This window comes from Eufriesea mexicana, unplaced genomic scaffold (assembly GCF_001483705.2).
Source record: "Eufriesea mexicana isolate 0111107269 unplaced genomic scaffold, ASM148370v2 scaffold2818, whole genome shotgun sequence".
NCBI lineage: Eukaryota > Metazoa > Arthropoda > Insecta > Hymenoptera > Apidae > Eufriesea > Eufriesea mexicana.
This window is the reverse complement of record NW_016910880.1, coordinates 511,495-523,217: the sequence shown is the minus strand read 5'-3', so window position 1 is coordinate 523,217 and position 11,723 is coordinate 511,495. Positions and strand designations below refer to the sequence as shown.

Genomic DNA, 11,723 nt, shown 5'->3' with positions numbered 1-11,723 from the left:
TATATATTAAATATAATATAAATAATATAAATAAAAAAAAATTATTATATATTAAATATAATATAAGAAATAAATTATATAAAATTATGTATAATTACAATTGATATGTAAATTTACCATTAAAGACATAAGTGCAGGTAAGAATTTTGTTACAACTTGACTATCCAGTTTAGGTTCTTTAAAATCTTGTGAATCAATCATTTGCCAAGCAGATAAACCTAATGCAAGCATTCGTAGTAACAGTACAAGAACTGCATTTTCTCTAGGTAATGCTTCACCATTTATCAAATGAAGTGCAATTTTAATTGCACTGCTAGCAAGAAAATTTACTGCATATGGATCACATAATATCATGCTTAAATCACCCAGTACTTGTTCTTGACCTCTCTGTAGGAAACTATAGATCATTTCACTTTTCTATCAATTAATAAAGAAATAATATTATTTAATACAGATTGTCTTATTATATACCTTAATACTATCTAGAAAACCTTGCAATTCACGGGATCTTTTAATGTCAACATTTTTTTCTCTAATACATGCATCAAGGCACCAAGTAAATTTGTGACATGGATCTACAGAAATAATGTCTTGTACCTAAATATTCAGCATTTATATAACATTATAGCAATATCATAGAATATTGTATTAAGTACAAATGGTATAAATTTACCTCTAAATCATGTAAGGCCATTAATAATTCTGCTCTTAATGTACAATAATGTATATTTTTTGTACGTAAAAATAAGGTTCTTAAAAATTGTAAAACCATGTCATATAATTTTACACTATGTCCAATCATATGTGCTAGTTTCTGTACCACTTCACCTTGTCTTCTAACCTAAATATATAAATTGTATGATTTAAGGAAGTTTAAGAGTCTTGTTAATATTCAAACATACCTTGGGAGAAGGCATAAAGAAAAGACTATTTAAATTTCGATGGTCAAATAGTATTTGTTCTTTCTCAATGATATATCGGCTAAATAATGGAGAAACTTCATCTCCAAATAAACTTTGATTATCTTTCCAAATTTGACGTTTAACTTCAGTGTCTGCATCGTTATATAACTCTTTCTCTCGAACTAGTACTCGTAAATACTTGTCTTCTATATGTGGAGTATTTCTTAAAATACACATTACAACTGGTCTTAGCGCTGCAACTCTAACAGCAGGAAAACTTTTAGACAATAATTCTTTTAATCTTCTGTCTCCTGTTGAACCTTTATCTGCTCTTTCTGTACCAATCTCATTGATTCTTTTTATTAATTTTTCTCTTAATTCTTCAAGCACTGATGCATGGAAATCTAGTCTTCTTACTCCATGAAGATCAAGTAAAGGTAACATAGGTCTTAAAGATGGTAATAAAATTCCATTTTCCAACTGGAATCCTTCAATTGCTTTTAATGGATCTGTACAACTTGTTAAAGCATCCCTTAAGAAACCTTGTCCAGGTATACCAAGATCATCCAAACCATTTCCAATTTCACAACTATTTTTTACAGTGTTCATTATTATGTTCCTTTTACATATAAATGAAATATAAATTTATAATATATTACTACAATTGATTAAAAATTATAATTTTTTCATATTGTAAAAAAAAACAATCAAGTATTTTTAATTTTTAATTAAAGTTATTTATCAAATATAATTTCTTGTTGTATATTCTTGTTGTGCAACTCTATATTACTGTATATGATGTATATAATTTTATAGAATCTAGTGTAGTGTTACACATTATAGTATCACAATGAATTTTACAATATTATATTCACTATAATTTTTATTTTAGGTTATTTTTTAGGCCCATTTCATTAAATGCGTATAAATGTTTTATATAATTTCTTTTCGATACAAAATTTCATATTCAGTTTATATGCTTGTTAAACCTAATATGAACGAAAAGAATATACTTATCTGTGGTTATTCTATATGCCTTCACAAAGTATCTATAGATACACGTATATGTGCGTGTATGTTATATATAGATAACACAAATGTCAGCTCAGATGAATATATGTGATGTATAAAGACCAAAATCATACAAAAATTGTATGTAGATTGCTACTATTTTAAATATGGTACAAATTCAAGTATAAATGGAATATTAAAGTTGTCTATAAATTTATAAAGTGTTCTAATTTAAGAAGGATTAAATCGTGTTCACTTATTTAAAAAAAAGTAGCATTTTAGGTTACCATGGCACAATCAACAGCTAGTGGAACATCTTCTCGACGATATATGAGGGAACACGATGTTAATGTAGCATCTTCATCGCGCTATGTGGATAGTGAATGGGAAACCAAAGAGGTAATAATTACAATTTGTTATTTTTATCTTTAAACTATTACAATGTGTTTATGCTATATTGTATGAAAAATTAGTTACTCTTTATGCATATCAAATTTTAAAAACAATTATATCTCCTATGTCTAATATTTGGTAATTTATTTATTGATAACATATTTAGGCTTTACGACAAAGAGAACTCGAAGAAGCAAGAGCACGTGCTGCACAGATGGAAAAAACAATGAAATGGTGGTCAGATTGTACAGCTAATTGGCGTGAAAAGTGGAGTAAAGTACGTAATGAAAGAAATTTGGCAAGAGAAGAAGCAAAAACGCTAAGAGCAAAATTAGAAATTGCTGTAAAGGATGCTAACAGTTATAAGCATGAATGTCAGGAACTTGAGTTACAGAATCTACAATTAAAAAAGGAAATGGAAAAAATACATATGGTATTATTGAAACATGCTGGACAATTTGATCAACAAATTTTTACAGTATTAGAATCAGATCCACAATTAAGAAATACATTAGGTATAGATGAATTATTGAAATTTTATAATAATGTGGAACAAAGTGAAAGTGTAAATTCTCAAAAAGATTTACTAACTTGTAAAGCTTCTCTTGATGAATCTAATGTTTGCTTGGGAAATCATAGTATTTTACCAGATAGAGATATTGAAGAATATGTATTACAAGGTGCAGTGCCAAAACATGCTGTTGAATTATATAAAGAAAGTTCTCTTAATTCATTAGATAAAGATATTGCAAGATTAGTTGCAGATTCTAGTTCTACAGAAGATAGTATAGAAAAAAAACACTCCTCGTTGCAAACATGTACACATGAATCATATACACAAAAAATATTATTGCTTCAACATAAATTGGATGAAGCTACGAAAACTATTTCTACAGAAAGAGAGTGAGAATATGAAAAGTTGTTATTTATTAACATATTTAAATATAATTTATTGGATTAATTTGAAAATTTTTTTAATAGAGAAAAAAATTCTTTACATCGTGGCATGGAAAAATTAAAAGCAGAAATAATACAATTAAGAAAACAGTGTGAAGAATTAGAGGAAAGTAAAGCTGAAATTACAAGAGAACTGCTTGAATTAAAAGAACGGTTTCAAATTGAGCTTAGTGATGTACAAGCTGGTATAATTGATGAAGTTTCAAGTAGAGAAGGAATGAATCGTCGTCTATGTGAACTTAGAACTGAAGTAAATTTTATGAATATAAAAATAGAAATATTCTTAAAACATTAATTCATTATTTAATAACTTGTAATTATATGATTTTAGTTAGAAAAACTTCAAGCAGAAAATGCAGCCGAGTGGGGGAAACGAGAACGTTTGGAAACGGAAAAAATTTCTTTAGAACGTGAAAATAAGCAACTTCGTAATGAACTAAATGATTTGCAAGAAAGGATAGAATCTCGACGATCGCGTCCTGTTTCTACATCAGATAGTGATACAAGACAATTACAACAAGAATTTTTAGTTAGGAATGTGGTTTGTACTATGTGCTAATATTTTAATTTAAAAATAATATAATATACAATTATATTAATTTGATTAAACAATTGTTAGACAATATTGAAAAAATCTTTGGAAGAAAAAACAACAGAACTCTCACACGCTATGAGAAGATCAGAACAATATGAAGCAGAAGTAAAAAGAGTTAGAGCAAGAGTAGAAGAATTGAAGAAAGAATTAGCTGCAGTTCAAGATGAAGTAGATGTAGCAACTAATAATGTTCGTAAATTACAACGAGCAAATGAAGATCTTTTAGAACAGTTAGAATCAGCTAATGTACAGCTGGAACATTTTCGAAATAGGTAAATAGTATCAACATTAATGAATATCTTCATTGTGTTATATATCCACATTTTTTAAATTAAATTATAGAACTCTTATTGACAATTAATTTGTTACCAGTACTGATTCCTACACGGTAAATGTAGGAATAAGTGGAAATTTTGAAGAAAAATTATGTATAGCCAATGATGGCAAATTAACAAATAGTAAGTTCCAATATTTTAGTCTGAACATTAATTTAATAAATACAATTATATTCAATGAACATTGTTTCAGAGTATGAGCCACAACAAGCCTAGTATTCACTCATTTTAATACTAATTTTGAATTAATTTGAGTGATGATAAATGTGAAACTTGGAATGTGAAAAACAAATTTTTCTAAATTTTTCAAAAAAATATGTACCAGTTGATATAGAAATACTTCTAAATTATGAAAAACCCTGTTAAAAGTATAGATAGAATTAATTTATTTAATAACTGAGCTTAAATAATGAAAAATCATTTCAGTATTGTATTATTTTTTAAATTATATTATTTTTGTAGGTTTGTATTATAATTTGCTTTCTTTTTTATTAATTTGATGTATAACTGTGTATATAATATTTTGTGTAATATTTTGTACTATGATAGCTTTTTGTGAATATTTTAAATATTTTATATTTGTATAAACTCACATTCCAATGCATTGTTTTAAATATTTTTATTGTATGTATATAAATAATGTATATAACGTAAATCATATATAATTTCAAATTTTGCCTCTACCTAAAGACTGGTGAAGTTAGATAATGAGAGATTATCTATACCATCTATGATACCTGATATTTATACTTGTAATTTCTGTGCTGTCACGAATGTTTATAAAATAAGATTTATAAAATTGTGAATGTATCTATGTCTATATTATGTAGAAGTTGATGTATTAATTTTAAGTAGAGAAACTATTTAAATTTGTGTTTGACTGTAATGGATTTAAGAAAAAATATTCAGAACGTATTTATTAATTCATGTAATTGATATCTGAAAAATAGAATGTAAAAGAAGAAGAACAACAGAAAGATGAATTTTTTATTTGTTTAACATGTTTTATTGGTAAAAGAGGATAAATAGAAAAAATTGATGTAATATTAAATTTATAATGTACATTTAGTACAAGTACCTCAATAAAAATGATATGTAGCATGTATATGTGAAAGAAAAATAATAGAAATATGATTACATTCATAAGATATATGAATGATCATAAATATTAATGCAAAGATAAAGAAGAATAATCTAAATTGTAATAAAAAAATATTTCTAATATTAATAAAATATGAAATCTATGAATAAAATTAAGTTTTTGTAAACAATATAAGTTTTCAAAATTAATAATCACCATTTAACATCTCATTGGTGTACCATCAGGATGTGTTGGCACTTTTGGTTTGCAGATTTTTGTTCTACCATTTGAACCATATACAATATTACAAGAAAATGTAAAATATCCACAAGTTGAACTTTTAGTATAATAACGATGTTCATATTTTCTTGGCGAATTTCTATCATCCATTTTACCAGCGATACTATTTGTTACTGTATAATAACTTGGTTTCATTGATATATTAGAAGAAGGTTTTGAATATTCCATAGAAGTTTGGTTTTGAATTAGTGGCAAATTTTTGTTTTGTTTTTCTTTAGATGAAACAAGACCTTCCATTAATCTTTCATGATTAGTTTTAAGAGATCTGATTTCTGAGATGGGTGATTTATTTTCATAAATCATACCTGATTCTTTCGGAATTAAAGAAACTGTTTGAGATTTAGATTTTCCATTGCCATGAACAATGGTTTCATCACCAGCTATAGCTGTTACTCTACCACGAAAACCAGGTGGTATAGTATATCCTGATAATGATTGTCCAGGTTGAAGCACATCTCCAACTTGTGCTGTGTTTGTATCCTGCTTTACATGAATATCATATTGCTTCTCAGTTACATCATGTATTATTGGCGATTGACGATTACTATTATTTTGGTCTGTAGTATAAATTTTTGAAATTTTTGAATTTATTGAAGTTTGAATTGGGGTATCATAATCTTCACCATCATATTCTTCTTCATAATCATATAATGTATCATCCACCTGTGATTTTTCTAATGATTGATTTGGTTTACTAGCTACATTTCGTGAATTATCATTTGTTGGCTTAGTAATAACTCTTCTTTGGGAACTAGAACTAGTCTGTAAACCTTGCTGAGATTTGTCTTGATTATATTCGTAATCTGTGTCTGAAGATGTATTTACTACCTCGCTATTATTTTTTTGTACGATTTGTGGTCTATAAGATGGCTTAAATGATTTAAATAGTTCAGTATCTGTAAGATTAAAATTAAATGGTTTTCTAGAAGCTGATGCACCAGATCCTGATCCTGCTTGTGCAGCACCAGTGTAAGTAATTCCATATTGGAAAGATCCTTCAAGTTGAGATTGTGATTGACCTGTATATGCTCCACTTTGAGCAGAAGCTGTTCCACCTCCATGAAATGGTTTTGAATGTTTTTCAATTTTTTCATCCATGTTGAGATATGGTTGAAAACCAATTTGAGCTTGACTTGAAGTACTTCCTTCACCGTTAGCTTGAGCATCTGCCATTCCACCTTTTGAACTTGCTTGTACCTGAGAATTTGTACCATGGTTCCAACCACTACTTTGTGCACCTGTTGCTGTAGCGCCTGATTCTGAATTTAATTGAACTTGTGTTTGACTTTTTCCATAACCACCAACTCCTTGAGCATTGCTTACAGCACCTTCTTTACCACCATTAATTTCTGTTTGTGCACTTTTATTAATATCAGTACTACCAGCTTGAGCTGAAAATGATCCAGAACCACTATAAGTACCTGTTACTTGAGACTGAGCTGTACCTTGCCTAAATATTCCTTGAGCTGATGCACTTGCATGAGTTCCTGAATTTGTTTGTTTTACAGAACTAGATGCTTGAGAATTAGAGTTATCATCTTCTACAGGTAAAATATTATTAGGTTGTTGATGATATTGATGAGTTTCTCCAGTATTTGTTATAAATCCTAGATTGGATGGATATTGTACAAGAGGATATTGTCCAATACCTTGTTTTTGACTTGGGTACTGTTCAACTTCTTGCCTATTCCCAGTTAGTGAGGTTGAAGTTCCTCTATCATGCCATGTTGAGGAGCTAGGGTATTGTCCTTGTAGTGGATGACCTGTTGGTACTACTGTCTGACTGTCAGGATACTTTCCTACTTCAGAAACTTGTCTTGTGCTATCTCCAGGATATCTCATTGTACCATGGGAATAAGAAATTCCTGGTTGGCCAGTTTCAATTTTTTGAAGATGGATATTGTTAGATCCCATTTGAACTCTAGTGCCATCAACACCAGCATTTGGTTTAGTGTAGCTTACATGATCACCTGTTACAAAGTGCCCAGTAGTCGTTGGCACAGTCCCTCTAGAATACGTAACACTACTATTTGGAACTGTGATAGACATTCCTGGTACAATGCTTCTATCAGTTGCTCTATTTGATATTATTTCTTCTGGATAATGTATAGTTTCTCTTAATTGATCTGATGGTGATGTAATACCACTGTTATAAATACGTTTGGTATCTGGTATAATACCACTTGTTCTACCACTAGTTGAAGTTTCTGGTGAACCAGTATTACGATATACACCTCCTTTTATATCACTTTCTCTACTAGCAAGATAAGGCCTTTCACCAAAGAATTGTGTAGTAGGAATCTGTCCATTAGGATATACTTTGGTATCTGTAACTACTTTTGAATTTGTTACAATTTGACCACGAGCAGTTTCTCTTGTTTCTGGTATAATACTACCAGTGTATGTCCCAACTCTATCATTTGGTAATGAGCTCTGTGTACTATCAGGATAAATTAAACCATTGCTAGTTACAGTACCTCCACTAGCTACAGGTATACTTCCAGGATAAGATGTGCTATCACTGATCGTAGTACCAGGTATACCTCTAGGGTAAGGTATACCATCAGTTCTAGTAACAGGTATACCTCCTGGATACATTACACCACTGCCAACTGCACCACTTATACTTTCAGAGTATGATGTACTATCGATTGTAGGGCTAGGTACAGCTCCAGGATAAGGTGCAATTTCTCTTGTTGCAGGTACAACTCTAGATACACTTCCAGGATATAGTATTCCAACACCAGGTGTAGTACCAGTTGTAGTTGCAGGATAAGATACACTTCCTCTAGGTGGTGTACTAGATACACCTTTAGGATAATCTACTCCACCAACAGTTGTAGTACTTGGTATACCTCCAGAATACACTACTCTACCACTAGTTATAGTAGCAGGTACAGTTCCAGAATATAGTATATTTCCTCTAGTTGCAGTATCAGGTGAAGTCCCAGGATAAATTATATTTCCTCCAGTTGTAGCAGTAGGTATACCTCCAGGATAAACTACTTCACCACCAGTTGTACTGCTAGGTACAGTTCCAGGATAAGGTATAATTTTTCCAGTTATAGCAGCAGGTGCAGTTCCAGAATAAGGTACATTTCCACCAGTTAAAGCACCAGGTGCAGTTCCAGGGTACGGTATATTTTCTCTAGTTGCTGTACCAGGTACAGTTTCAGGATAAATTACCCCATTAGTTGTAGTTCTAACTACACCACTAGGATAAACTATACTACCACCAGTTATACTACTAGGAATACCTCCAGGGTAAATTGCATTACTACCAGTCATACCACCTACATTTCTTGAGTGTGGTACATCACCATTAATTGTAGTACCAGATATACTTCCAGGATAAACTGTACCACTGTCAGGTGTGCCATCTGCACTTCCAGCATTTGGTGCACCATTACCAGTTGTATCACCTACACTTCCAGAGTATAGTGTAGCACCACGAATTGGAGTATTAGGTAAAGCACCATGATAAACTGGACTATCACTAGTGCCATATATATTGCTAAGATAAGGTGTATGATCTCTAGCTGTGCTATCTGATACTCTACTGGGATAAGTTGTGCTCATTCCAGGAGCAATCATATCAGAATGACCAGTACTATCTCCTGGTTGTTTTATTGCTATAACAGTATTAAATTATATTAGTTTTATCAGCTGTATCTGTAATTGTATTTTACTGATTATTCATATAGTGGTATCTGAAATCTCAGTTTTTATTCTTGGTACAGAAATTCTACCATAATTGATATTAGTATTTATAGTACCTGAAACTTGAATGTATCTATCTGGAGTGTTTTCACTACCATATTTTGGACAATCTTCACACCCAATACCACCTAATGACATACTTTGTGCTTGACCCATACCATAGTTTCCACCTAAAGATACATTCAACAATTTTTTATTTTGTATCAAAATTAAACAATAAAATGCATATAATAAAATAGAAACGTTCTTTTGAATACTTACTAACAACTGCGCGGGAAGATTGTTGAGTAGCTTCAGCCTCGGCTTTGCCTTCTTTTTGTTCATTATTACTGATGCTTAAATACTGAGACTGTGTTTGGCCTCGAAATTTACCTGGAGCCTGTTGTATTTGACGACGTAAACGATTTTGTTCAAAGTTTCTATTAAGCTTTTGTCTTTCTTCAAGTACGATTTGTCTCTTAGCTCGACTTATCAAAGGTGTTAAAACTACATCAGCTACTCTTTTTGTTACGACATCATTTTCATCAAGAGGAAATATCTCAAAAAAAGGATCTATTATTTGTTCAGGTATTGGTGCAGTTCTTTGTAGTAAAATAATTTTGCGTTCGTTACAGAAATCAACTATTCTAGCTCCTGCAACTTGCCATGCCTACAAAAAATAAGTAATTATTTATTTTATGAAAATAATTAATAATGATAAGTAAAAATATATTTTATTACCTCTAATTGTGTTAAAGGTTCGTTTGAAGCATAAAGAATTTTTGGCGTCTGTTTTTGTTGTATAATTTCATTTTTTGAACGATCTCGTGTAGCTACATCATTTCCTAGTTTTTCTATATAACAATTATATTCTTCTTTATCTTTATACGCTTTAAAATGCTGTAAAGAATTAGAATCATAAAATATCATCTATATAATATCAAAGAACAGAAGTATTTAATACCGTTTCGTAATCAGTAAATGTCCATTGTGTTTTTATTAAATATTTTTTTATGTTCGGTGTTTCGAAGTCATCGTATACAGAGCGATCAAAACGTCTTTTTTCCTGTAAATGAAATATTGAACGAATTATTGAAATTAAAGCAATTATGTAAAAATATTATATAAGGAGATCAAGAAAAATGATGTATGAAATTTAATACTGAAAATAATTATTCATCTGACATCCAGGTTTTATTACATCTATAAAAATGATTATAATTTTAAATATATCTAACTGTTAATTTTTATAACGTTAGTTATTAAAATTTTTTTATTTTTTAAAAAAGACAACAGATATAAATTGATAATATCTTATTTAAAAAAATGTAAAAATAAAGGAAACTAATCAAATAAAAAAATTTGGAGTAGGTCGAGTTATTTCCTATCAACTTATCATATGAACTTTGATCTCCAAATCTGTTTCTTAAGTAGCTATAGTAACTAATATTTAATTTTATGTTAATGAATCCAGTTAATTGTGGCAAACTAGAAGAAACATGGAAAAGTGCTATATATAAATTATTTATTTGCATATATGATGTATTTTTATTATCATGTAAGTAAACTTAAATATTGAATAATTTATCATTATAATTTATTTATGATATATTGATTTATTAATAATTTGAAAATATATATACTTTTATTTAATTCGGCTAGTACACTTGTCTTTTTGTGAGTATTTTTTAAGCATGTATTAAAGTAAATTCATTCATTAAAGCAAGTTATTAAATGTTAAATAGAAAATAATAAATGACAACTTACGTAGTACCTCGAGAGTACCGTTCCCGAGAAGAAAACCAAGATGACAAGGATCAGTCGCATGGCTCCAATTTACTTCAGGGCCTTCTTTACGACTGTTAGCTTCTATTTGACGGTAATACTAGTAGATTGATTCGTCAACTCCCACCAAATACTTCTTTCGTTTTCTTCTTCTTTGACTTACTTATGCTCGATCTTGTGAAGAGATCAAGAAGCATGAGGATTTGGATTAAAGAGAGGAAGGGGAATCGGATTGATAGGGGAAATTCTAAGAAGTGCGGATATGTAAATCGTGATTTAAATGCGTCTGCACTCTTATAAGCATTACGTTATCTTATGTCGTCTCATGGTGTCCAGATCTCATTACCGGCACGTTTTCACGAACATTCCCGATTTCGTTTTGTAGTAACGGTATTTATGTTGCTGCAATAAAAATAGTTAGAATGTAAAAACATATAACGAGAATGAAAGATGAATAAAAATAGATCTAGTTTGTTTTATATAATTTATGTTCTTTAACATATAATGTATTTCAAATACTTATCAATGAAAAGTTTTTATCCAAAGAACCTGTTTATATTGTTATAAATGAATATGTACTTAACAAAATCGTTATTATGATAATGTACATAATTTTTGTTTGTTTTTATTTATTATTTGCTTTATTTATTTGTTATAATTTATTT

At 29.7% G+C, this 11,723-nt stretch overlaps 3 protein-coding genes across 3 annotated transcripts in view; 1 reads left to right on the top strand and 2 right to left on the bottom strand.

Moving 5' to 3' along the window:
* NELF-B (negative elongation factor B) overlaps positions 1-1,511 on the bottom strand; it is a 3,300-nt gene extending 1,789 nt beyond the window's left edge. The window contains exons 1-4 of the mRNA XM_017904180.1: positions 903-1,511; positions 674-841; positions 472-597; positions 118-387 (exon numbers count right to left, since the gene is read on the bottom strand). Coding sequence (XP_017759669.1) covers positions 118-387; positions 472-597; positions 674-841; positions 903-1,511 — 1,173 coding nt within the window. The remainder of the gene's footprint in view (positions 1-117; positions 388-471; positions 598-673; positions 842-902) is intronic.
* Positions 1,512-2,120: 609 nt separating this feature from the next.
* Positions 2,121-4,409, top strand: LOC108550436 (coiled-coil domain-containing protein 102A). Its single transcript, XM_017904181.1, has 7 exons — positions 2,121-2,312; positions 2,473-3,209; positions 3,288-3,513; positions 3,595-3,804; positions 3,883-4,130; positions 4,231-4,316; positions 4,387-4,409. Exons 1-7 carry the CDS (start codon positions 2,202-2,204, stop codon positions 4,407-4,409), a joined length of 1,641 nt encoding a protein of 546 aa, XP_017759670.1. The 5' UTR covers positions 2,121-2,201.
* A 1,084-nt stretch (positions 4,410-5,493) lies between these two features.
* Positions 5,494-11,100, bottom strand: LOC108550421 (mucin-5AC). Its single transcript, XM_017904165.1, has 6 exons — positions 11,041-11,100; positions 10,238-10,339; positions 10,015-10,173; positions 9,556-9,943; positions 9,351-9,464; positions 5,494-9,206 (listed from the first exon to the last, which is right to left on the bottom strand). The coding sequence occupies exons 1-6, from the start codon at positions 11,098-11,100 to the stop codon at positions 5,494-5,496; spliced, it is 4,536 nt and encodes a 1,511-aa protein (XP_017759654.1).
* Between the last annotated feature and the right edge of the window lie 623 nt (positions 11,101-11,723).

What these genes read in the sequence shown, in the direction of transcription:
- LOC108550436 (XM_017904181.1), top strand. Translation starts at nt 2,202, where the DNA reads ATGGCACAATCAACAGCTAGTGGAACATCTTCTCGACGATATATGAGG. An exon ending in TATGTGAACTTAGAACTGAA is followed by an intron (nt 3,514 to 3,594) that starts GTAAATTTTATG and finishes ATATGATTTTAG; the next exon opens with TTAGAAAAACTTCAAGCAGA. An exon ending in CTGGAACATTTTCGAAATAG is followed by an intron (nt 4,131 to 4,230) that starts GTAAATAGTATC and finishes ATTTGTTACCAG; the next exon opens with TACTGATTCCTACACGGTAA.
- LOC108550421 (XM_017904165.1), bottom strand. Translation starts at nt 11,100, where the DNA reads ATGCGACTGATCCTTGTCATCTTGGTTTTCTTCTCGGGAACGGTACTC. An exon ending in CATTTACTGATTACGAAACG is followed by an intron (nt 10,174 to 10,237) that starts GTATTAAATACT and finishes AATTCTTTACAG; the next exon opens with CATTTTAAAGCGTATAAAGA. An exon ending in AACCTTTAACACAATTAGAG is followed by an intron (nt 9,944 to 10,014) that starts GTAATAAAATAT and finishes TATTTTTTGTAG; the next exon opens with GCATGGCAAGTTGCAGGAGC.